Genomic DNA, 22,541 nt, shown 5'->3' with positions numbered 1-22,541 from the left:
CGCCGTTCCCGCCCCGCCCCGCCCCGCCCCGCCCCGCCGGGGGGGCCGCTCCGCGCCGCGGGAACGGGAAGTGCTCGCAAGGGCTTGTATCCGTGTCCGCGCTGCTGCGCGCACGGATTCATCCCCTTTTTCTGGCTTTGAGGGAGACGTTTCTCCGTCGCTCCGGCTCCCGACGGGCTGCTCGTTTTCACACGGCTGTGGCGTTGCTTCCGCTGACCAACCTGCTCCGCCCTGTCGTGATCTACGTGACAGCCAGGGTCAGGAGCCGCACGGTGACAGTGGCCGTGAACACTCACAGCTAAACTGTCCCCCTAAGGACAGCTGCAGGCAGAGCCACACGCTCTGTCAGCACATCTCCCGGCAGAGCTGAGTGCAGGTTTCCTGAGGGTTTTGCCCTCCTCTCTGAGCTCCCAGCCCTCTGCATTTGCCCCTGCCGTTCTCACTCCCTTTTTGCCTCCTTTTTGCCCCTTCTGGAAGCTCCCACTTCCTCCTCCACTTAAAAATGTGGCTGTTGGCATAGGCCCCGCTCCCTCCTGTCGCTCACAGGGCAGGACGTGTCAGGAGTTGGTGGATTTAAGCTTTCATCCTTTTCTGCTGTCTTTACCGCAAGTATTACCTCAACCCCAGCATCTTCCATGTTATGATGAAAATCCATAAAAGCGCAGGAATGCAAGACCCGTGATAAATGTAATGTGACCTCTGGTTATAACGTCAATAAAGAAAGTGGCTGTGGTGGTATGCTACCAAACCCAGTACCAGAGAATTCTCTGTGCTGCCCTTTTCATTATTTATTCCTGGGGTTTCTCTCCCTGACGGAACATTTTGATGTTGTTTAAGACAATGTTCTTTCCATTTCACTTTGCTAGGTTTAGGTGCAAGCCTCCAAACTGCATGACCATGCACTGCTCGGTGCCCGTGGAAATGGACAGAGCTGTGCAGAACGGCCGAGGCGCAGGACCCTGCAGCTGCACAGCACTGTCTGTCCTGCCCAGCCCCATCCCAGCTGAGACTTTCCCGCCTGGAACACGCTCTGGGCCCATGGCGAGCACACACAGGACACCCACCCCGCAGCCTTCCCAGTGCCACACGCCTCTGCCGACAGCGAAGAGCTTGTAACTGGTTAACTGGTGGTCAGCCTGAGCTGTCCCCTGCTAGCGTCTTGTAGGAAAACAGGCACTGCGGCCGAACACCGGCCCCTGGCGTCGGGGTTTCTCTCGCGGGGCCGCCTGGCCCTCACACGGACGGCGGTGCCTCCTCACGGCCCGGGCCGGGAGCGCGGGTGTCGGGCGGGCGCGGGTTCCCGCCGCTGGCTGCCTCAGCGCAGCTGGTTGCCAGGCAGATTTGGGTCGCCTAGCGACTTCATTTGGGTTTTCTTCTGCTAATGTGCGAGCAGGAGGCCCAGGAGGGACGCAGGCCCCGGCCGAAGCGGGGGATCGCGCAGCCGATGTCGCCGGGGCTGCCCGCGCCGCTCCGCTGAGGAGAGGGCACGAGCACGGGCACACGCCCCGCCCCGGCGGAGGCCGCCCCATCGGTGCCTCGGCCATCGGCTTTCCGTCCTCCGCTCGCGGGCTCGGTGGGATCGGCGCTCGCTTCCTCGCCGCTAGGGCTGAGCGAGGGGAGAGGCAAGATGGCGGACAAGGCGCCCAGCGGGTCGCAGAAAGCCAGTGGGAAGGTGAGGCCGTTCCGCGGGGCGGTCCGGGGCCCGCCGCTCCGCCGCCGGGGGACGTGGTTGCTGCCCGCCGGCGCGGCGGCGGGGCTTGGGAGTGGCGGGGCGGCGAGGCGCGGGCGGTGCGGCCTGCTCCGTCCCTGGTCTCTGCTCGGGGTGACTGCGGGCCCCGGGAGGGGGTGGGGAGGCGGGAAGGGGAAGGCCCTGGGGGATCGGGCCTCTCCCGGGGTATTCCCGCTCCCCGGGCCCGCCCTGGACACGTCTCTGTCCCGGGCTGGCGGCAGCGGCTTCCTGGCGTGCCCGTGGCCCGGCGGGGGCGAGGAGCGGAGTCCCGGCAGAGCGCGCTGGATACGCAGCGCGGTCCGGCCTGTTCCAACCGGTACATCACCGGAGTCGGGTGGGTACGGTTCGCTAACGGCCAGGTGTTACCCGTGCGCGTTTCATTTCTCTTGTGCTGGGAGCCCTGATCGCTCCGTGGGCTGGAGCCCGCGTGGGGTTCCTTTCCAACCTGCGAGTGTGAAAACGATAATTTGAGGCCGAGTCACTTCTTTTGATTTGCGATGAAATTACCAATTTCACAAAATCTGTCGTGGTGTTCTCCGCTCGTTTCACTGTACCAGCTCTGCTGGGGTGGGAGTTGGGCGAAGTTCTCAGGGCCGCGCGGGGGCCGGTGGCTGCGGGGGGAGCAGCGCGGGGCTGCCCCGCTCAGAGACCTCCCGCCCGGAGCAGGTGAGACGTGGTCTGGGGGACACACCGGCAGCTGACGATTGAGGATTAGCATAAATGGCACTCGCTTTCACTCAGCCTTGTTGCAGGTGCTAGGCCAGAAGTAAATCTTCCAACTTTTTAAATTTGATTTTGTGTGTGAGTGTGTAAGTCAGTCAAGGGAGAAGCCACGTTTTGGCTCAGGAATTTCCAGTGCTATATAGATTAATGATCTTAACTCGTTTTTGTATTTTTGTATTCAGCTAAAACAGTTTGGTTTTGTGTTTTTTTTTTTTTTTTTTTTTTTTTTTTTCTGCTAGGAAACTAACTGAAATGTAGTTACCAAGAGCCTTTGCATGTTTGCCCAGTTGGTGTTATTAGAGTAGGAGAGTTTTATTTTTGTTTCCATTTTATGGTCTATTATAAGTACTGCCAGGAAACTTTGGGGTTTTTTTTGCATCTTGCCTTTGGCTTGGAGCTGCAAATAAGAGCTGGACAGAATACTTTAGTAGTAAAGTAGGTCTTACTTTATGGAGAATGGTTTCCAGGGAATAAGACATTTTGGGATTTCAAGAATAATTAGACATAAGATAATAATTTAATTATCGATTACTGCAGCCGATAACATGGTACACAAAATCAACCCAGATGTGGTCTCTTTCTTTTCACAGTTACATCATAGACTTTTTTTTTGGTCACTTACTGTTTCTGTACTGATGACATTACTTTTTAAATATGCAATAATAATTAGTTTATAATAATTGTTTTCTGTCCTAGTTCTCAGTTCCGCAGAGGTATGTGCAGACACTTAATTCTTCACACTAAGTCATCCGTCCCACTGAAGTCAGTGGGACTACCAGAGTCTGTTGAGGCCTGGTGAGGAGGTTCTGTGTTTTGCCATCTTTGTGCAGTTCCCCCGCACCGCTCCAGTTCCCATTACTCTGGCTGTATATGCTGTGTTTCCAGTAGTCTTTTTCCCTTGATTTACATTCTAGATCTTCTTGTTTCGTATTGTCAATGTTATTTTATGTACCAAAGAAAATAGTGATATTACATACCTGGATCCATTAGAATGTTTTTTCTGGAAAGTGAAATAAAATAAGACATGCCTGGCTCTTGGAATTTATTTCCTTCAACATCAACATTCTCGAATGGGGCAAGGTGTATGTGGTGTCTTTTTTTTGCCATTTTATGAATGTTTATTAAATGTATATCCATACAGATACATCTTTCTGCACACATCTGAAAAATATAGCATAGCAGCACTGAAATAAGTAATATTCATATTTTTTGTAATGAGTTTATTAATGCCAGGATAAAAATGTGTATTTTTAGTTGAGCCTTTATGAAAATGTTTATGGTTTAATAATCTAAGCAAATAACCATTTTGCTCAATTTTTAAGGTTAAATATAAAAAATTTTGATTTTTTTAAATCATTTAAAATTCATTTACTTATCAAAATGGAAGTTTTAGGCTCAATTTGTTTTGGTGCATTGTATTTGCAAGTTGTAAGAATAATTGTACTTGCAAAACAAATATGTCTTGTAGGCTCCATAGGTTATGTTTCAGTGGCAGTTCCAAGATGCTCCTTTCCTGGCTTCTAGCCTTCTTCCTGGGAAGAATCTGATTCACTATTTGAAAACTTGTTGGAGGTGATCCAGGCCCTGGTCCAGGAGCACCCATTGCCTGTGTCACTGTGATGGTAGCTGCTTTTAATGATACTGGCAGCTTCTGAATGATTGAGAGTCTCCGATGTGAAATGTGTTGCAAAAGCATCATCTGTTCCTTTGTCACTTTGACATTAGGATTAGGATAGCGAGATACATGGTTGAGATTTCCAGAAATCTAAATAGGAAAGAAGGGCAAAATTGAGGAAGAGAAAGTGGAGATTGCTTCAAGACTGCACTGGGGGTCAGTGTAGGGTATGATTCTAAAATGGCAGATACTGACGATATTCAGTTATTATCCTGATGTAATGAAATATTAGTTGCTCAATGACTCTGACATTTTCTTATTTTAGCTTCTGAGAATAGTGATTATATTGCATGTCCACTGTTCTTACATATTATACTGTAGAAATTTGGTACAATGTGGCAGAAGATATTTTCCACTGTGACCAAGCTGTAGCTTTCCCATTTTTCATTCTAAAACATTTCTTAATCTTACATGCATTTCTCAGAGTTTTGAGTAAGTTATGTATTAATTAAATATTGAAGAACAGTGATTACTTGCTTATGAATGGGCAGCTTTCCTTGGTAAGTTAAAGTGTATGAAGAGCAGCAATGTAAAATCTCTACATGTTGTGAACTCCAGTTAGAGGTAGCATTCTGCAGGATCGTGAAATTCGTGATCTTTAGCTTTCCTTGTATTGTTGTTCAGCTGCTGACCAGGAGGAGAGGCTGAAGCATGTTCCTCTGTCTGTTGAAACATAGAAGATGTCTTCCTTGTTTCCTCTCTAGCAGTACAAAGTGAAATGTTGGCAGCTCCTGTTCATCTGAGTTTAAGGATATAATGGAATAGCATTCCTTGCAAGTATTTTGAAAAAAAAAAAAAAAGTTTGCATTTACTTTGCCTTCAAAGATGTCTATTTAAATAGTGAATAATATTATGATGCGTTATTCCAGTGAATTTAAAGAGTAGGTAGATTATCTGTAGAATAATCTGGAGGTGTTGCAAGCATTTCTTTTCTGGAGAGTCTGATAGGGAATGGAAGAATAAAAAGGACAAGTTAGGCTGGAAACCTCCCTGCTTTTGCTGCATTTTAGCATCTTAATTAAAGCTATGATTCCATTTGCTTTTCCTTGTTATCAGTGCTGGCACAAACCAGTCCCAGCCTTACCTACTTTTTCCTCCCAAACATTTTGCTCCTTAGTTGATTTGGCATGATTTGGGGTGGGGGGAGCCTGCTATGAATTGGGAACTGGTTTGGCTGAACCTCCCCATTGCTGTCTTTCCTGGGTGACCAGTTAGATTGGGGAAAAGTGATCGAGTTCAGTGTGAGCAGCTGCCCACTATGGGGGCAGAATCAATGGAAGGTGTTGAGACAGGGCAAGAGTGTCTTACACCAGAGTTTCTTGTAAACTTTACCCTGAAGCTATTGCTTTTTGCAAAGGAAGGGCTTTTATTTATGTTTAAGTTGTAGCCATTACAGTTGTAAAAATAACATTCAGTATTTGGAAGGCCATGGATTATCTCCTGGATTTTATTGGCAGCTTTTGTTGCTCTTTTTTAAAAAACAAAAATGATGCTGTTTAGTAAAACAACAAAGATACTTGATTATGTCATACAGCACATTTTAAATACTTATGAAATAATAGCATTGTGTCAGTTTTACCCCGAGATTGTTAAATTTGGAGAAACTATGAAGAGCTGAATTTGTGGGCACTTGCACTGCTGACAGGAAGGAAGATCTGGGAGAGCAGTCATCTCTTCTGTGTTTTCTTTGGAAGCTGCCATGAAGCTAAAAGAAAATACAAACATCAGAATGTGCTCTCTGCCTTGGCTTTCTGATAGGAATTTGTCATAAATCTCATTCATTTGTATAGTCCTTTGGTGATGATTTTTTTTTTTTTTTTTTTCCCTTTCCTCTCAAAGACTGAGTAAACTTGGCTAGACTCAATAATGGAGCTTTGAGCGACCTGACTTCCAAGACTGTGGTTTGACAGGGCTATATTTTACTGGAATGCCATTTCCACAGCCTGCATTGCTACTTCAGTTGTGCTGGCACAATTCTTTGAGGGACCTCTGAGGTGAAAGAGATTGGGAAAGTGATCCAGCTGGAAAATAATCTGGTTTAGAAAAAAAAAATAGGTTTTGTGCAGAGTGGTAGAGGCAGTGAATTATGAACAAGAGGACATTTGTAGATTGTTTATGCTGATGATCACTGAAAGATGGATCCATTGCATTTTTTCTGTCAGTGTTTTGAGCATGAATGAGCTATCCTTATGTCTTAAGACATCATCAGGCACAGGACAGAGCTTTGCAGATGTTTCTTTCAAAAGTTAGTTCAGTTGAGCCGCTTAATGTGATGAGGAGAAAATAATCACGTTCCAGGTTTCAACACAGGTGAGCTCCTCCGAAGTGCTCCTCTTTGTGAATGTTAGAAAGACACTGTGATTCTGCTGAGCCAGCTTGGCTGGTATTAAGGAATCAGAATCGTAACAGGATTGCCCCTTTTGCTGAGGCAGTGCAGATTGATGTTAAGTGCAGTACTTTGAGCATTAGTTTTTTTAATAATTCCTATTTAGAAACTGGTAGATAGTGATGCGTAATTTTGTCAAGAATCATTTAATGTTGTGCTTCATGGTGCAGTTTCTTGGATGGTCAGAAGCAGTGTCAAAGGTATGAACTAAATTTATAGATGAAAAGACCTTAAAAGTAAGGGCTGTTTAAAAAGGGTAATGACGTGGCTCTGCAAAGCTGCTCATTGCTGTGCGATAAAGTCGGTCTGAAAGGTAAAACTGCTCATAGAAGTTTTCAGAGTGTACCTTAGCAGAAATTCTGTTGATTGGCTAAAGCTCAGGATGGGTTGCTCCACAGTGCTGTGGTCTCAGCAACGTGGGTTGGGGAGCTCAGGGACTTGCAGACATGTTTGATCACTGGCTGCTTTCCCGCTTTTAGTCAGCACAATCTCTTGCATGCTGCCATGCCTTGAAAGCCTTTCCAGGCAGTATCATCTGCTCTGTTGCTGGAGAAACGGATTTAATGTCTGTTACTTTTTTATGTTCTTCCTCAGGATATTGTGTCTTAAGTGTCATTGTACTGAGCGTTGGTTCAGTTTGTTACGCTGTGTGATGCCTTGTTTGTTGTCTTCCCTGTAAGCAGCTTCAGCACCCATCCCTGTAAATTAAAAAGATATGAAGAACTGAGAATTAATAATTTCATTCTGCTGTTGCCAAACAGCCTCCTTCCCCCAGGCAGTGCTGGTCTTGACTCTGTCGGTATGATAAGGCAGATGGTGTTATATCAGTCCACCTTTGAGATTTTTGATTTTTCTTCTTAACCGCAGTTCTGTTTCGTGGCAGCTTTTTCTTTTTTTTTTTTTTTTTTTTTAAGGGTAGAATTGTAGCTGATACGTTGATTGCCACAGGGTGGCACCTGGCAGCAGGAAGAATGTAGTTTTTGAACTCTGAAATGCTTTTGCACAGTATCTTTCTTTTATCTGTGTGGTGGTGTGCTGTACATCCATAAATTCTGTGGGGGAGGGCAGGTTTCCTTAGGCTACATTTTTGCAGCATGTAAAGCTGTGAGTGACAGATTTGAGTGCCATAGGCAGTTGTGAATCACAAAAAATCCAACACCAGATACAGAGGACAAATTTGCAGGAAGCGGTATTAGTAAAAGATGCTTGTGATATTTGCTTCCATGTGTATTTTAATGAATTGCTATTGGTACACGTGAACTGAACTTTCTTTTAACTTCTGTGCAAAGATGTGCCTCGTGAATGCTGTGTAGTGTTGCAGGTAAGTGGATTTGGGATGTCTTTGAAAGTAAGGCATATTTTTTTTTTCCCTGTTTGTTTTTTCCCCTCTTTCTCATTCTTAAGAAAACCCCGAGCATATATTCTTAGGAGTCTTTTGCTTGTCCCTTTTAAGGGTTGTATCTTTGTGTCTCTTTGCCTTTGTGGACTTAGTTCTGGTTCTTGAAGTGCTGTCTACCATTTTTTCCAAATTGATTTGACTGCAAAACATAGGAATATACTTGTCCAAAGATAAACGTTGCTATCTTAGTTGATGAAAAACTATTATGTGAAATGAAAACAAGGTCTAGTAAATTATCTTGTAGAGTAGCATTTGGTGCTTGTCTGTTTTGGAAGACTGAAGATGAGCACCTTATATTACAGGAATTTATAGGCTCCACCAGAAATAGTAATAAGGAGAAATGCTAATGTTCTGTAACTAATGGACAGATTTCAGCTAATGCTAATGTTTTATTTTGAATGGAATTTCAATTTAGATATGAATTGTGCATCATCTAGTTGTATCTTTAATAGTAGCTGTTATGTCAGTGAGGATTTCCGGAATTTGGGCATTACATAATTTAAAAATGTGTTCAGTCCTGGTTTTTGTTTGTTTGTTTTTTTAAAGCCTGTGCAAATTTTTATATATATTGGTTTATGTGTTAAAGTTCAGTTACAGTTTAAAGTAATAAGGTTAGTTAGTACATACAAGTTGGACTTCAATTAGTGTTCTTGTGGTGGCCAGCTTCCATCTATGCAAAACATACTAAGAGCAGTTTTGGAAATGAATTTATAGTAAGGCAAATATAATCAAGCACTTTATGTGATCCTTAACAGGTTTTGATGACAATTCCTGCAGATACAGTGTGACAAACTTAATATTTTTTGCTTGCAGTGGTGTTAGTGGCATATTTATAAAATCCAGCTGTGGAAATTCAGATGTTTTTAGTGGTGGCAAGAGCAGTCTATCCTTAATCCCTTGTTTGCCTTATTTTGACATTGTTCATGCTGTGACCCTGTTCAGATATATCATTAAAATACTTTACATGTATCCTTGTTCTTGTGTATTTGGATGTTGAAGTTGAAATAAAAATCACATTTGAAGAACTGAATTAAAAAAACAGAGGTTATTTGGCTGTTTCTTTTTTCTGTGCCTTACCTCCTCTTCATTCGCTCTTCAGGTCAGAGCATCAGATGCAGTACACACCACTGGATCTGCTGATGCACATGTAAGTCCAAAATATTTAAAAACAACAAAAGAAAAACCCAAGCAAAAAAATCCAGCCAAACCCACAAACTCAAAATACGCTTGTTCTCTAAAGAAAACTACTTGCTGCAGGCAGACTGATGCGTTGAGTATCTAATCTGTAGGTGTTTGTAAATGAACCATTGATTTTCATGTTTAAAAATTTTCCTTGAATCTTTCAAACCACCACAACTGTAGGAAGCTCAACTGCATGATATTGCATTCATAATAGATACTGGAACAGCAAGAAGCTGTAAGGACTCTGTATATGTTTGTCTCTTAGGCTAAGAAATAGTTGAAAATACAAGGTGATTAATCACAAGAGTCACTGGATATTAAAGTGTCTTTTTGTCTGCAGTTGGCTTCTCAAAAATGAGATAGTGCGGCCCTAATTTCATCCTTTGTATTTGTTTCTAATAGAATATACTTAAAGCAAGAAGTAAAATAATTACTTAGTTGTTTTTTTTTTACCTCCCACTGAGGAGACCTTTGCGTGGTCATGTGGTTGGTACGTTGCTTGACGGCCCACGTATTCTGAGCTAAAATGAAAACAGGCAGCAAGAGCCAAATAGTGTTAATACCAGACAATTCATTCTGTGGTTTGGATTTTCTTCAAGATTTCAATTTGATTTTTGTATATGAAGAAGTCCATTAGCAGCTGTTAAATTGCTTGTAAGATAACATTATTCAAGTTATGATAGCAGAAGCTTTTAATAAATAAGTAGGTCCTTTTATTGATTTACTTTACTTGCTACAATTTGGAAAAATTACTCTTAAATTTCTTTTGAATATTTTGTGTTGTTCATGGAACTGGGACTTCAGTACTTTGTGCCTTCTTATAGTCAATACGGCATTATGTTTAATAGGAGTTTGCTTTCATACAGTCATTTCATTACTCAGCTAAATGTTCTCTCTTTGCTTCTGTCATTTGCTTTACTCTTGTCCCTTGTCCTTTTCAGTGTATTCTTTTCCATCTTTTGAAGGAGGAAGGCCTTCAAGTTTTGTATAGCTCTGTTGCTAGGAGTTCTGTGAAGCTACATGTAGTTAATAATAATGTTATAATTGCCTACTGGAATGTAACTGACAGGCATAAATTAGTTCAATTCTATTAACTTTATATTGCTCCAGCCACTTCAAATGTGTGTGTGTGTGTGTGTTTGTTTGTTTGTTTTTCCTGAGACCCTTTCTAAACTGAGGAGAACTTAGTGCCAGAAGTCTTGTTATCTTACAGCTGCTTCCCTTGTGTCACTAGAATACATATATTCATGTGGCTGATCTGCAGGTATCCTGTAACGCTACTGTGAGATATTATTTCCTGATGACATGATAAGCCTTGGGTAGGAGTGTGGTATTTGTTTTGTCTGCATTGCTGTGCCATAGCAATATGCCCACATTTTGCTAAGATTGTATATTGTTTGTCATGCTGAAATATAAATTGTCTTTCAGACAACAGGAAAAACTGGATTTTATTAACTGTAAAAACACACATATGCATGAAAAGCTCCTGATAAGCCTGTCACAGCAGCTGATGCTGACAAACATAGTGCCATAAAACAGATAACTCCACAGACAATGCTGTATTCATTTGTAACTGATAGTTTTCCTTTTTATGATGAAGTAGGGAACATTTTTCAAAGAAATACGAGCTGTTTTGGTCATATGCATGGCACAGATGTAAGAGGTTATTTGTGATACTAAACAAGGATTATAAACTGACGGTATTTCAAACAGTTGTTTTTCACAGTGCTTTTTTGTATGTAAAAAATTTTGAATATGAAGCTGATACTAGAAATAAAACGCTTTACAAAGAAAATTACTGCTAGAGGAAACTCTTTTTGCAGTTGGCATCTGAATTTTTTTAATAATAGGGCAGTTAAGTTGTTCACCTTATTTGTCTTGATGTTTTGCTAAATTGAGCTGATTTTTATTTTTTTTAAGAACTGTCATTGCAAAAGTGATAGTTTTAAACACCACTGTGCCCTGTGTAAGAGCATCCAAAATATTTTGAAGATAAAGGCTAATAGCTTATGTTTTGGTCTTTGGGGGCTTTATTTTCATGGTCTGATTCTTTATGAATTACTGTGTTAAGCTAGGAGTTCCCAGATAAGTTTCTTGTCTTTGCTTTCCTTTCCTTACCGTTGCTCGTGTCTTCAGAATGTGGTCTTCATCCTGCTGTCTTCTCTGTGTTTTACTGTCTGTTAACTACCTAAATAGAATTTTAAGAATTTCAATTCCATATTCTCAAGAAATGACTGTTATGTGGAGTCCTTCCTTCATCAGGGTTTGAAGAAGGGAGGAATGAAGGTTAGGTTACCTAAAATAGAAAGAATCTAGGAGCTAAATGTGAGATCTTTTGTTTTATTTATACCTCAAGAACACATTTTCTTCCTCAGGGAAAAATACTGCATTTAACCTTGAAGCACAATTGAAATTTAGCATCCATTTTGTTCTTCAGTTACACCTGTTCAACTGTGCACAAACATTCTTCTGGCCAAAATAGTCAAAAGAGCTTATAGAACATTTTGGTTTTTCTTCTGGAAACTGCAGTGATCAAAAAGGAACTGTAGTGCAAAGCATGTATTTCCAAAGGTTTAGAAAGTGTGTGTTGTGTAGCAGTAAGATCTCCAGGCTCTTAAAACAAGTACCCTTCAGATGTGTTTGAATAATTTATTAAAAGCTTTCTTATTAAACCAAGGATGATTTGTTTTTAAAAAAAACATGGATTTAATTTTTTTGGTTCTGTTAGATAATGGTAAGTTCAGAGAGAAGTAGAATCACAGAATTGTTTGGTTGGAAGGGACCTTAAAGATCATCTAGTTCCAACTCCCCTGCCACAGGCAGGGACATCTTCCACTAGACCAGGTTGCTCAAAGCCCCATCCAACCTGACCTTGGACACTTCCGGGGATGGGGCACCCACAACTTCTCTGGGCAACCTGTTCCAGTGCCTCACCACCCTCAGCATGAAGGATTTATTCCCGGTATCTAATCTAAATTTCCCCTCTTTCAGTTTACAGCCATTACCACTCGTCCTATCACTACATGCCCCTCCCCCGCTTCCTGCTCCCAGCTTTCATGTAGGTCCCCTGTAGGTACAGTAGGCTGCTGTAAGGTCTCCCTGGAACCTGGAACCTTCTCTTCTCCAGGCTGAACAACCTCAACTCTCTCAGCCTGTCTTCAGAGGAGAGGTGCTCCAGATCATGTTTGTGGCCTCCTTTGGACTCATTCCAGCAGGTCCACGTCCCTCTTATGTTGGGGGCCCCAGAGCTGAATGCACCACTCCAGGTGGGGTTTCACCAGAGCAGAGGGGCAGAATCACCTCCCTTGGCCATGCTTCTTTTTATGCAACCTGGGATATTGTTGGCTTTCTGGGCTGCAAGCGCATATTGCTGGGTCATGTTGAGCTTCTTTCCAACCAAGTCCTTCTCCTCAGGGCTGCTCTTCATGCATTCTCTACCCAGCCTGTATTTGTACTTGAGATTGCCCCAGCCCAGGTGCAGGACCTTGCACTTGGCCTTGTTGAACTTCATGAGGTTTGCCCAGGCCCACCTCTCCAAGGCTGTCAGTGTTCCTCTGGATGGCATCCCCCTTCCCTCCATTGTGTTGACCATACCACACAGCTTGGTGTTGTCAGCAAACTTGCTGAGGGTGAGCTCAATCCGACTGTCCAACAAAGATGTAAAACAACAGTAGTTCCATTACTGACCCCTGAGGAACAGCACTCATCACTGGTCTCCGTTTGGACATTGAGCTGTTGACCACAACTCATTGACTGGGACCATCCAGCCAGTTCCTTATCCACTGAGTGGTCCAGTTTAGAGACAAAAATGTTTTATGGGACAGTGTTAAATGTTTTGCAAAAGTCCGGGTAGATGACATTAACTGCTCTTGCCTTATGCACCAATGCTGTAAGCCCATTGTAGAATGCCCCCAAATTTGTCAGGCGCGATTTGCCCTTAATGAAGCCATGTTGGCTGTCACTAGCCACCTCCTTATTTTCAACGTGCCTTAGTGTAGTTTCCAGGAGGATCTGCTCCATGATCCTGCTGGGTACAGGGATGAGACTGACTGACCTGTCGTTCCCCGGGGCTTCTTTATTTTGCTTTTCAAAACTGGGGGTTGTGTTTCCCCTTTTCCCATCAGCAGAAACTTCACCGGACTGCCATTGCTTCTCAAATATGATGGATAGCAGCTTAGCAACTTCATCTGCCAGGTCTCTCAGGACCTGTGGATGCATTTCATCAGGTCCCCTAGACTTGTGCACCTTCATGTTCCTTGGGTGGTCTCAAACCTGATCTTCTACAGTGGGTGGTTCTTCATTTTCTCAGTCCCTGCTTTTGCCTTCTGCAACTTGGGTGGTGTGGGTAGAGCACTTGCCAGTGAAGGCTGAGGCACAGAAGTCATTGAGTACCTCAGCCTTTTCCATATCCTGGGTAACCCTGTCTCCTGTTTCTTTCTGGAGGGGGCCAACTGTTTCCCTAGTTTTCCTTTTATCACCACCATACCTCTAGAAGCTTTTCTTGTTGCCCTCGGTGTTCGTGGCCACATTTAATTTTATCAGAGCTTTAGCTTTCCTAACCTGATCCCTGACTGCTTGGACAATTTCTCTGTATTCCTCCCAGGTGACCTGTCCTTGCTCCCACCCTCTGCCGGCTTCCTTGTTGTGTTTGAATTTGTCCAGGAGCTCCTTGTTCATTCATGCAGGCCCCCTGGCTTACAGGAAGCCTTTTCTTTGTTTTGTTCAGGTTAAGTCACTTGAGGCAGACAGTTTCTGGTCTAGACCAAGGTAAAGAGTAACAATATTTTAGTTGTTTTGTAAGAAGTCTAATGTTTGTTTTCTTACACCTTTTGCAGCCTCTAATGGAAAGCAAGCTTAAAGCATTCAGTATTGGCAAAATGAGTGCTGCCAAACGGACTCTGAGCAAAAAGGAACAAGAAGAATTAAAAAAGAAGGTAATGGTATATAATGAAAATTCTATTTTGTATGCAGAACTGAAATAAGTTTGCTTTTAGATTACAATGCGCTTTATCACGAAATTGCATTATTTCGATAATTGTAACTGTCTAAGAATGAAAGTGAGTTGTATTTTACATGTTTAATTTGTTCTTGGCACCCATGGCATTAAGAGAGCGGATTGCTTCTTTCTCTCTTCTGTGCGAGAAATCAAGTTCTTGGGCATCCAGAAATACTGAATTATGGCAGTCCGTTGGTTGTTGTATTGCTCAAAATAAAGACAACCATCACCTTATGTTATTTTCTGTTGTTTGCTTTATATCACTGGATTTCAATAATTAAAGTATCTATTATCTCTGAAATTCTTTCCATATGCATCCTTGTTATTCTGTAAAACATATTTTTGTTTAATAGCTTCTCTTGGAATTAATAGCAACATTAAAATTGATATTGAATTTTAGGATACTCAGGAGCATCCTAATTTTAGGAAATATGTAGCTTATAGTTGATAGGTAGAAGTTTGAAGATTTTGGCCTTTGAACTTAACACACACAACTCTGTTTCAGTGGGATATCTCTTGCTAAGTTGTTGGGAAGAAATACTAGCCCAAAGAAACATGGTAGTGGTAAATTTAGTGCCTCAGTCCCTCATTGAATTAACTTTATTCTCTGAGAGATGCATGAAGGTGATCCTGTTGTTAATCCCCTTCAGTCACGTGGGTTGATTGTAACAGGTAAGATGTCGTACGTGCTGTTCTTTGATGCTTAGGTCAACAAAGCTCCAGTCTCACAGTACTGGTCTTTCACATTATCTTTCCTATTAGACATTTTTTGAATGTGAATGAACAGTCATATTTGAGCATACAGGCCTTGTTTGTTTTACATATTACAAGCTGCGTTCTTCCCACATTTCTCAGAAATCTGAATTCTTCTGTCTAAAGCTGAAACTTATTTGATGCAGTTTGTAGCATGAACTCTAGAAAAGGAATGTCACATAGCCAATTTAAGAATAGCTGTCTAGTGAAGGTTCTTCTGTAATGATAGTAAATAGATTAACATTTGCTATGTAGGAGGATGAGAAGGCTGCTGCAGAAATTTATGAAGAATTCCTTGCTGCCTTTGAAGGAGGTGATGGTAATAAAGTGAAAACATTTGTAAGAGGAGGAATCGTTAATGCATCTAAAGGTATAGCTAACCTTTTTTTGGGGTGGCGGTGGGTCATTTGGCTTTGAGTAAAGATTAGGATTGGCTTTGAATTACATTTTAAAATTAATATGTTGCATTAGAAGCAGCAGAAGAGACTTGATGCTAAAATCTACTTTTATGATTTGACTTAGTACTTAGTGGCATGATTTGTCTTTTAAATTTCAGAGGAAAAATGCTTTGTTTGAAAATACCTAATATTTTAAATTTTTCTTCATGTTCAAAGATGTTAAATTATGAAACATTTGTATTGTCACTTTTAAAAAATGAAATAACATATTGAGTTGAATGAACAAGACTAAAGAACAGAAGCATTCTTTCTAATGAACAGTATTGTGTGGCATTAGTTAAAATAATTTGTTTTTTAATTTGCCTTTAATTTCAGAGGAACATGAAACAGATGAAAAACGGGGTAAAATCTATAAGCCTTCATCACGATTTTCAGATCAAAAAAATCAACCAAGCCAGCCATCTAATGAGAAGCCTCCATCCCTCTTAATGATAGAAACCAAAAAGCCTGTAAGTTTCTTGCTTGAATATTAACCCCATACTTAGGAAGTGCTTAGAAAAAGGTCTGTGTGATCTTGCAGAGTAGTTTTATCTGCATTTATCACATAGTAAAAGAAGGTGGAAATTTTGATTTGCTTAATCCCCTAGCAAATAACAAGATGGTGAAATGCAGACGTTCAGTAGCCCTGTATCCACCATGGGATACCAGAGCATCATGTACTGCACTTGGATCTGGCTCTTCTACGATTTTACTGTGTTCCTGCTAATTGAGACAGGCTTCTCATGGATGCAGATTTAGTGACTGTTGCAAAGTAACAGTATCTCTAATCCTGAGAATATGTGAAGTTTTAGAAGCAATTCTTCTTGCTGCCCTCTGTTTTTACGTTTTTATAACTTTTTTTAAAAAAATTGACCTTTGCATTGAACCAAGTTTTACTTGTGCTTTTAATTTTTTAATTTTTTCTTTTGTGGTGATGTTTGCGAAGTCCTTTATTTAGCTCTTTGAGTTATACTAAATGAGTTGCAGGACTTGCACATTTTTGAAGCTGAATACCTTGTTTTTATTTAATTTATTTGAACTTCTGCATTGTTTAATAATTTTTTGTTGTTCTTAAACTGAGATTTCATCATAAAAAGTGATGGCAATATTATGAACAACCTTAGTCTTCAAGTCAAGTGATAGTTACGTATGATTACTGTTACTACTAGAAATATGTAATGAGTAATTAGTGTCTTGGTTGTCTTTAAAAAACCTTTTAATAGAGCTTACTACAGTTTTTAAGCTTAAGTGAAACATGTGATACTGCCTGTTAGGGTGGGAAACAAGATATGATGTGGTAATTGTGGGTAATCCCATGCTAGCCTCCCTCCAGCTTTAAACAAAACTCTTATTTAGACTAGTGGGGTATTACTGGATGGCAGTTTTCATTTTCATTGTATGTAAAGCTCTACAGTTACAGAAGTGAATTGTAGCGTTTTTTGTTATGCTGAGCTCTGTTCTGTCATGTGCAAGTATTTGTACTGTAAGAATATTACTGCTTTTCAAATTTGTCAGAAATACTTATCAAGTAATGCAATCAGTTTACTCACTTGCCCTGTCCAATGGTGATTGAAGATAATGAGGTAAAAATGATTTTATTTATTTGGCAGACCATCCCCAAAAACAAAAACAAACAAACAACTTTGCCTGGGGTGAGTAGGAAGTCCAGTTTTTCCAAAGCTGTAGTGTGTAACACAAATATTTTGTATGTCTGCCTATTGGAAACGTTTTCATTTAAATTTGATTATATAAAAGCAATGTGTTGAACTTAAGAGTTCACATGAGTTAGTTAAGGTGCATATATTACAGTAACAAAAAAAAAGTAGTAGTACATTATCCATATTTTTGTCATTCAAGAGTTTTTTTTCTGAGGACCTTGAACTATTTAGAGTAACTGTTTCTTCAGGCCTGTATTTGTATCCTGAAGGAAGCAAGAGAAGGAAATTCTTTTCACATAGAATGTTTGTCTGTGGATAAAACTATTCAATATATATATGTAAAGTACATTACATATATATGTACACACATATATCAGTTTAATTAGAGCATGGGGGTTTGCTAGGGGTGTAGTCAGCTTCTAAGTGGAACCAACTGCGAAAATACATCACAGATATTTTAAGTTTGTGTGTTGTGGAGAGTGTTTGATCACACATGCATTGTAATGAGAAGTAACAAAATTAAGTTTAAGCTATCGTTAATTTTATATTTTCTAGCTTTGTGTTTGATAGCACTCAGTCTTAATGTTTTCAAGTCTGTTTTTTTAAATTTTTTTTTTCTCCTGTAGTTCATTGGTTTGAAAGCTGTGGGTAAAATATGCATGGAAATTATCTACAATTTTGTGATATATGTATAATTTTTATTTTTGTTTCATTTTATCTACTGAAATATTGCCTGATATATCTTTAATTTTAGCCTTTGAAGAAAGGAGAGAAGGAAAAGAAAAAGAGCAATTTGGAACTTTTTAAAGAAGAATTAAAGCAGTAAGTTTACTATAAATAAAGAAGATGCAAGGTTTTAAACTTGTATTTGCAGACAATAATTAGGACATTGTTGCTAAGCTGTTTTCCAAAGTAGTGTGGTAGTTTGTTTTCTGTGTGTGTGTGTCTTTTGGTTTTTTTTTTCCCCTCTTTTTTTCTCCCCAAATGTTTGTGGAGTGGTATGGTTTAATTAACAGTAACAATGATAATTAAACATAGTATGAACCCATGCTGGTAGATGCTCATTACAGGTATGTGTGATTTGTCTGGATAATCAGTTGCCATCTATAATAATGATTTCTCTGGTGTTTCCTGATAGTTCTGCCCTTTCTTATGCTGATTGATGATAGAACGTGTTTACCACTATTGCTGGAAAGAGCTTCTGTTTTGAAATGTACCACCAACCAGAGTCTATAAAATTATTAAAAAACAAACCAGAAAAGACCAGTATGCTCGCTTAAATCTTTGTCACTTGAAATGATTGGATTTTTTTGCATGTCAGAGATATTTGATTGTGACCTCTGAAGAGGTTCAGTACTGCATTCCTAAGCAGAAGAATATCCAGAGCAATTAGCCAAAAAACTGCATATAAATGCCTCAAGTATTTGAGAGATCCCAGTAAGTGGATGGCTGGCGATGTTTCCAAAGCTACCTAAGCTATGATCACTTTGGTGTGACTAGAAGCTTTGATGATTGAATCTACCAGCAATCTACCAGGAGAAAAAATGGAAACCTAGGTTTGTTTCTCTGACAGCTGCTGTCAGTATGTTACTTAAAAGTGGAACTTGGGATGCGATTCTGTTATAAATTAGAAAGTGTGAGGCTGTAAATGAGAATACATGTTAAGGTGGTCTCACACATTGTTAAAGTTAGTGAAGATACAGCAAGACAAGTAGATACTGTAGTGGATGAGGATGTTCAGGTGTTTGGTGTTGATGTAGATGTATTGAATTGACAGCCGTCAATTCTTGGCACATGATATATTTGTACTGGGATTTAAGGCCAAACTACAAAGAACCACATAATTACTTGTATGAGTACTATCCTTAGTGGTACAAACCAAGGTGAGGTCCTATATGTTCTGGAAATGGTCATATGGGGGTGTGTGTCACCTTACAAGGTGACAACCCACGTGAATAAGGCTTAGAAAAGGTAGGAGGAGAAATAGACACTAAGGAGCTGTGTGCGTCTTGAAGAGTCATCTGAACGGTCAGTGGGTCTCTGCCAGTTGGATGTGGAATTCGGGTCACTTTTTCAGAGCAGAGTTCTTATTTCTGGTCTTGTGAACTGCGTCTCAAACTAAGTCAATTCTGTTTGAGATTCAAACACCCTGACAGTATGAATGAGGACGCATGCAGCTAGAGTAATGGTGGGAGCTATATTCCAGTCGATTAAACAGAAATTTGAACATACTGGCAATTTGAAAGTTTTAACAAGTCGATTGTTTAATATTAAAATTCTCATATTTCTAATGTCAATTGAAAATTTTAGAATAAAAACCTCAAAATAGTGTTAAGTTGTTACTTACGTTAAACTTGTTTTACAGGATACAAGAGGAACGTGATGAAAGACATAAAACAAAAGGTAGATTGAGTCGTTTTGAACCACCCCAGTCAGATTCAGATGGCCAGCGTCGTTCAAGTGAGTAGATGCTTTTTTTTAATGTTTGTTTGGGTTACAAAATTTGCAGACTAAACTATATATCTATGTATTTTTCTATTTATTCAGTGGATGCACCTTCAAGAAGAAACAGATCATCTGGTGGTAATATAAATTCTTTTCTCATGCAATATAATATTGTCACTTAAATGTGTAGCAAGTATTATGACTTCTTTTCTCTTGTTGCTTTTTTTCTTCCTCCATCTTTGTAGTTCTGGATGATTATGCCCCAGGGTCACATGATGTTGGAGATCCAAGCACAACAAATTTGTATCTTGGAAACATCAATCCTCAAGTAAGTTTGGAGCCAAGGAGTAAAGTGCAGTGTTGGTGTGTTTGAGTCCAGCTGAATTGTTTTTCAGTGGCAATTCCCCTCCACCCCCCCTTTTTATTTTAAACCATACACACGTTTAAACATATATACTAGGTACATCTGGTGACTGTGTTCATTTGAATAAATGCTCTGTATGATGCTGCAAAAATTAAGGTATCAGCAAAGTGTTGTTTTTCAAGAAAGTAAAAAAATTAAAATCTCGACATTTGGACAACAATATGAATCAGTATCTTAGAAATACAGTAGCAAGATGTTAATTTTACCCTTTTTTGTGTAGATGAATGAAGAGATGTTATGTCAAGAATTTGGACGCTTTGGACCATTAGCAAGTGTTAAAATTATGTGGCCAAGAACGGATGAAGAAAGAGCAAGAGAAAGAAATTGTGGCTTTGTTGCCTTTATGAACAGAAGAGATGCTGAAAGAGCATTAAAGAATTTAAATGGTAAACAGGTTTCTCCGTTTGGAATTGTAATTATCTTTGTAGGAATATTGAGGAATGATTGTAAGCATATCTTCAAGTTGTTTTATCAGGCTAGTGGTAGATGTGCTGTAACTCCAGCAGACACCACGCTGGCAGTGATTTTGGTTTGCACTGTTTTACTGGCAGCTGAATGTCATCAAACTACAGCTACACCAGGGCTGGGAGCAGTGCTGGCTTTTGCTGTGGGTAAAGATGTGAAATTTCTGACTGTTCTGAAAATGTGAGCAAGAGGTAATGTTTGATAATATCTTTTCTTTAAACAGACTATTTTAAGAAGGAAACTATTACTTGCGGTAGTTTACCAGCAACATTTTTTGTGGGTAAATTTTAACTAGTGCACAGTATATAATCAGTAGTTGGTTATAAATATATTATTTTCAATGGTGGCTAAATTCCTAATACTGAAGAGGTAACTGTACTACACCAGACATGTAGTTTTGCATGTGGGTTATCTTGTCTGTCTTTAATTTGAAAAAAAAAAAAGAAAAAATCTTACATGAAGAAGAAAACTATGTCTTTAAAGTTCAGGAAGAGCCTGAAAATCAAAAATCAGCATCCTTGACAAAAATAATAGAAAATGAAAGGTTACTCAAAATGGTCCTTTACTAAGCACTGTTATTAAGTAGGCTTACAACATGTAGAAGTCTAATTGGTTATTACATTCTGTTTGTATAGCATAATTTGAAATCCGTTATTATGAACAAAACATTTTGAAGAATTGAAGTGCAGAAATAATGTCATTTAAAAATTACTCTGTTAATTTTGACGTGCTGTATATCAAAAGTTTTATATTTTTTTCCCACCAGCAATTCAAGTAGTTGTGGTCTTCTGAAAATGTACTTTGGGGAAGATTAATAAAGTATTTCTTGTAATAGGCTTTAATTTGCACATCATGTAGTCTGATAGATGTGATACACTAATCAACAATGTAAGCAAAAAGTAAATGGTGGCAGGCAAACCTAAATGCTGTGCTTGCATGGAGAAATGTTGCGTGGTGCAGAACCAATTTATAACAGAATGGTGGTTTTGTTTTTTTTTTTGTGTCACTTTTTCAGGCAAGATGATTATGTCGTTTGAAATGAAGCTAGGCTGGGGCAAAGCTGTACCTATACCACCACATCCAATATACATTCCACCTTCTATGATGGAGCACACCCTCCCGCCTCCTCCTTCAGGACTGCCTTTTAATGCCCAGCCTAGAGAGAGATTGAAGAATCCTAATGCTCCAATGTTACCGCCACCAAAAAACAAGGAAGATTTTGAGAAGGTAACTTACAGTACCCTGGGCCATATCACATTGTTAAATGCTACATCTGTGACAGTATTTCAATGGCTCCATATATTTGCATTGCTCAGGCTGACTTTGGCAGCCCTTAGTGTACAAACTCCCTGGCTCCCTGCTGTAGCTCAAGGGAACCTGCCTGATTCCTGAAGCTCTGTTTCATGTTTGTGTTAGGGTACAGTATATCGGGTCTTAATTTATTTTAGTGCTGCTTTCAATCTGGCTATCATTTTCCCCCTCCAGGCTCCCTGGATTTTTTTCTCCTACGTCCCCCCTTTTGTTGGCTGCCATATTGCAGTATCTAAATTGTTTACTTTAGAGAAAATACTACATTTTAATTTGGGTAGCATTTTTTTACACTAGGGGAGTTGATATATTTTGTGTAGAAGCTAATTAATCTGGACATTGAGTAAGTATTTTATGCTACTTATGGAGTCAGTTTTCAAACTTTTTTTCTGCAATATTAGCTGTTTAAAAGGGTAAGTATCTTGTAATCACAAACCAACTTGATTTACATTTGTAAGAATTTGTTGATTCTTTGAATAACACTTAAATATTAGGGCTATTTTTGTAAGACTTGGGAATAAAGTAATACCAACTTGATCCAAGTCAAATAGTTTACAATCTTTTCATAAATTTAAGAAGCTCTTTCTTAATTATATTCAGTGTAGTACCTATTCAGTGCATCAATGTACATTCTGACAGGAATGTTCTGATACTTTGCAATTAGTGAACCTTTATGGTTCACTGACCAGCCATTTGCATTTTGTGTAATTGCTTAGTTGTAACTTCACAGCAGTGATTGCCTGCAAAACTTGTGATAGATGTGTAGTATTTTCATTGCATATGTATATTTTTGCTTGTTACTTGTTAACAATACTCACATATTCTATGTTTATTATCTGATGTGACTTCATATACAGACTCTGTCGCAAGCCATAGTCAAAGTGGTTATCCCAACAGAAAGGTACATGTTTTTCTTTATTATTACTGATCTAAATATAGAAAATTTCCACTTCGGAATTTT

At 39.9% G+C, this 22,541-nt stretch overlaps 1 protein-coding gene across 6 annotated transcripts in view; it reads left to right on the top strand.

The window, feature by feature from the left end:
- The first annotated feature begins 1,562 nt into the window (after window positions 1–1,562).
- The window catches only part of U2SURP (U2 snRNP associated SURP domain containing), a 48,310-nt gene continuing 27,331 nt past the window's right edge, over window positions 1,563–22,541 (top strand). For 2 of the 6 annotated variants that reach the window (XM_082057235.1, XM_082057231.1), the window contains exons 1-13: window positions 1,563–1,672; window positions 9,012–9,059; window positions 13,930–14,028; window positions 15,099–15,213; window positions 15,617–15,750; window positions 16,891–16,932; window positions 17,693–17,760; window positions 19,304–19,398; window positions 19,486–19,521; window positions 19,629–19,711; window positions 20,028–20,193; window positions 21,288–21,499; window positions 22,438–22,481. In XM_082057235.1, coding sequence (XP_081913361.1) covers window positions 1,628–1,672; window positions 9,012–9,059; window positions 13,930–14,028; window positions 15,099–15,213; window positions 15,617–15,750; window positions 16,891–16,932; window positions 17,693–17,760; window positions 19,304–19,398; window positions 19,486–19,521; window positions 19,629–19,711; window positions 20,028–20,193; window positions 21,288–21,499; window positions 22,438–22,481 — 1,187 coding nt within the window. In that variant the 5' untranslated portion in view covers window positions 1,563–1,627. Of the gene's footprint in view, window positions 1,673–9,011; window positions 9,060–13,929; window positions 14,029–15,098; window positions 15,214–15,616; window positions 15,751–16,890; window positions 16,933–17,692; window positions 17,761–19,303; window positions 19,399–19,485; window positions 19,522–19,628; window positions 19,712–20,027; window positions 20,194–21,287; window positions 21,500–22,437; window positions 22,482–22,541 lie in introns of those variants that run through there. The other 4 variants (XM_082057232.1, XM_082057234.1, XM_082057233.1 and 1 more) reach the window with 4 other exon arrangements.

Source organism: Streptopelia decaocto (assembly GCF_964273445.1).
Source record: "Streptopelia decaocto genome assembly, chromosome: 6".
NCBI classification, from domain to species: domain Eukaryota; kingdom Metazoa; phylum Chordata; class Aves; order Columbiformes; family Columbidae; genus Streptopelia; species Streptopelia decaocto.
This window is presented reverse-complemented; position numbering and strand designations above follow the sequence as displayed.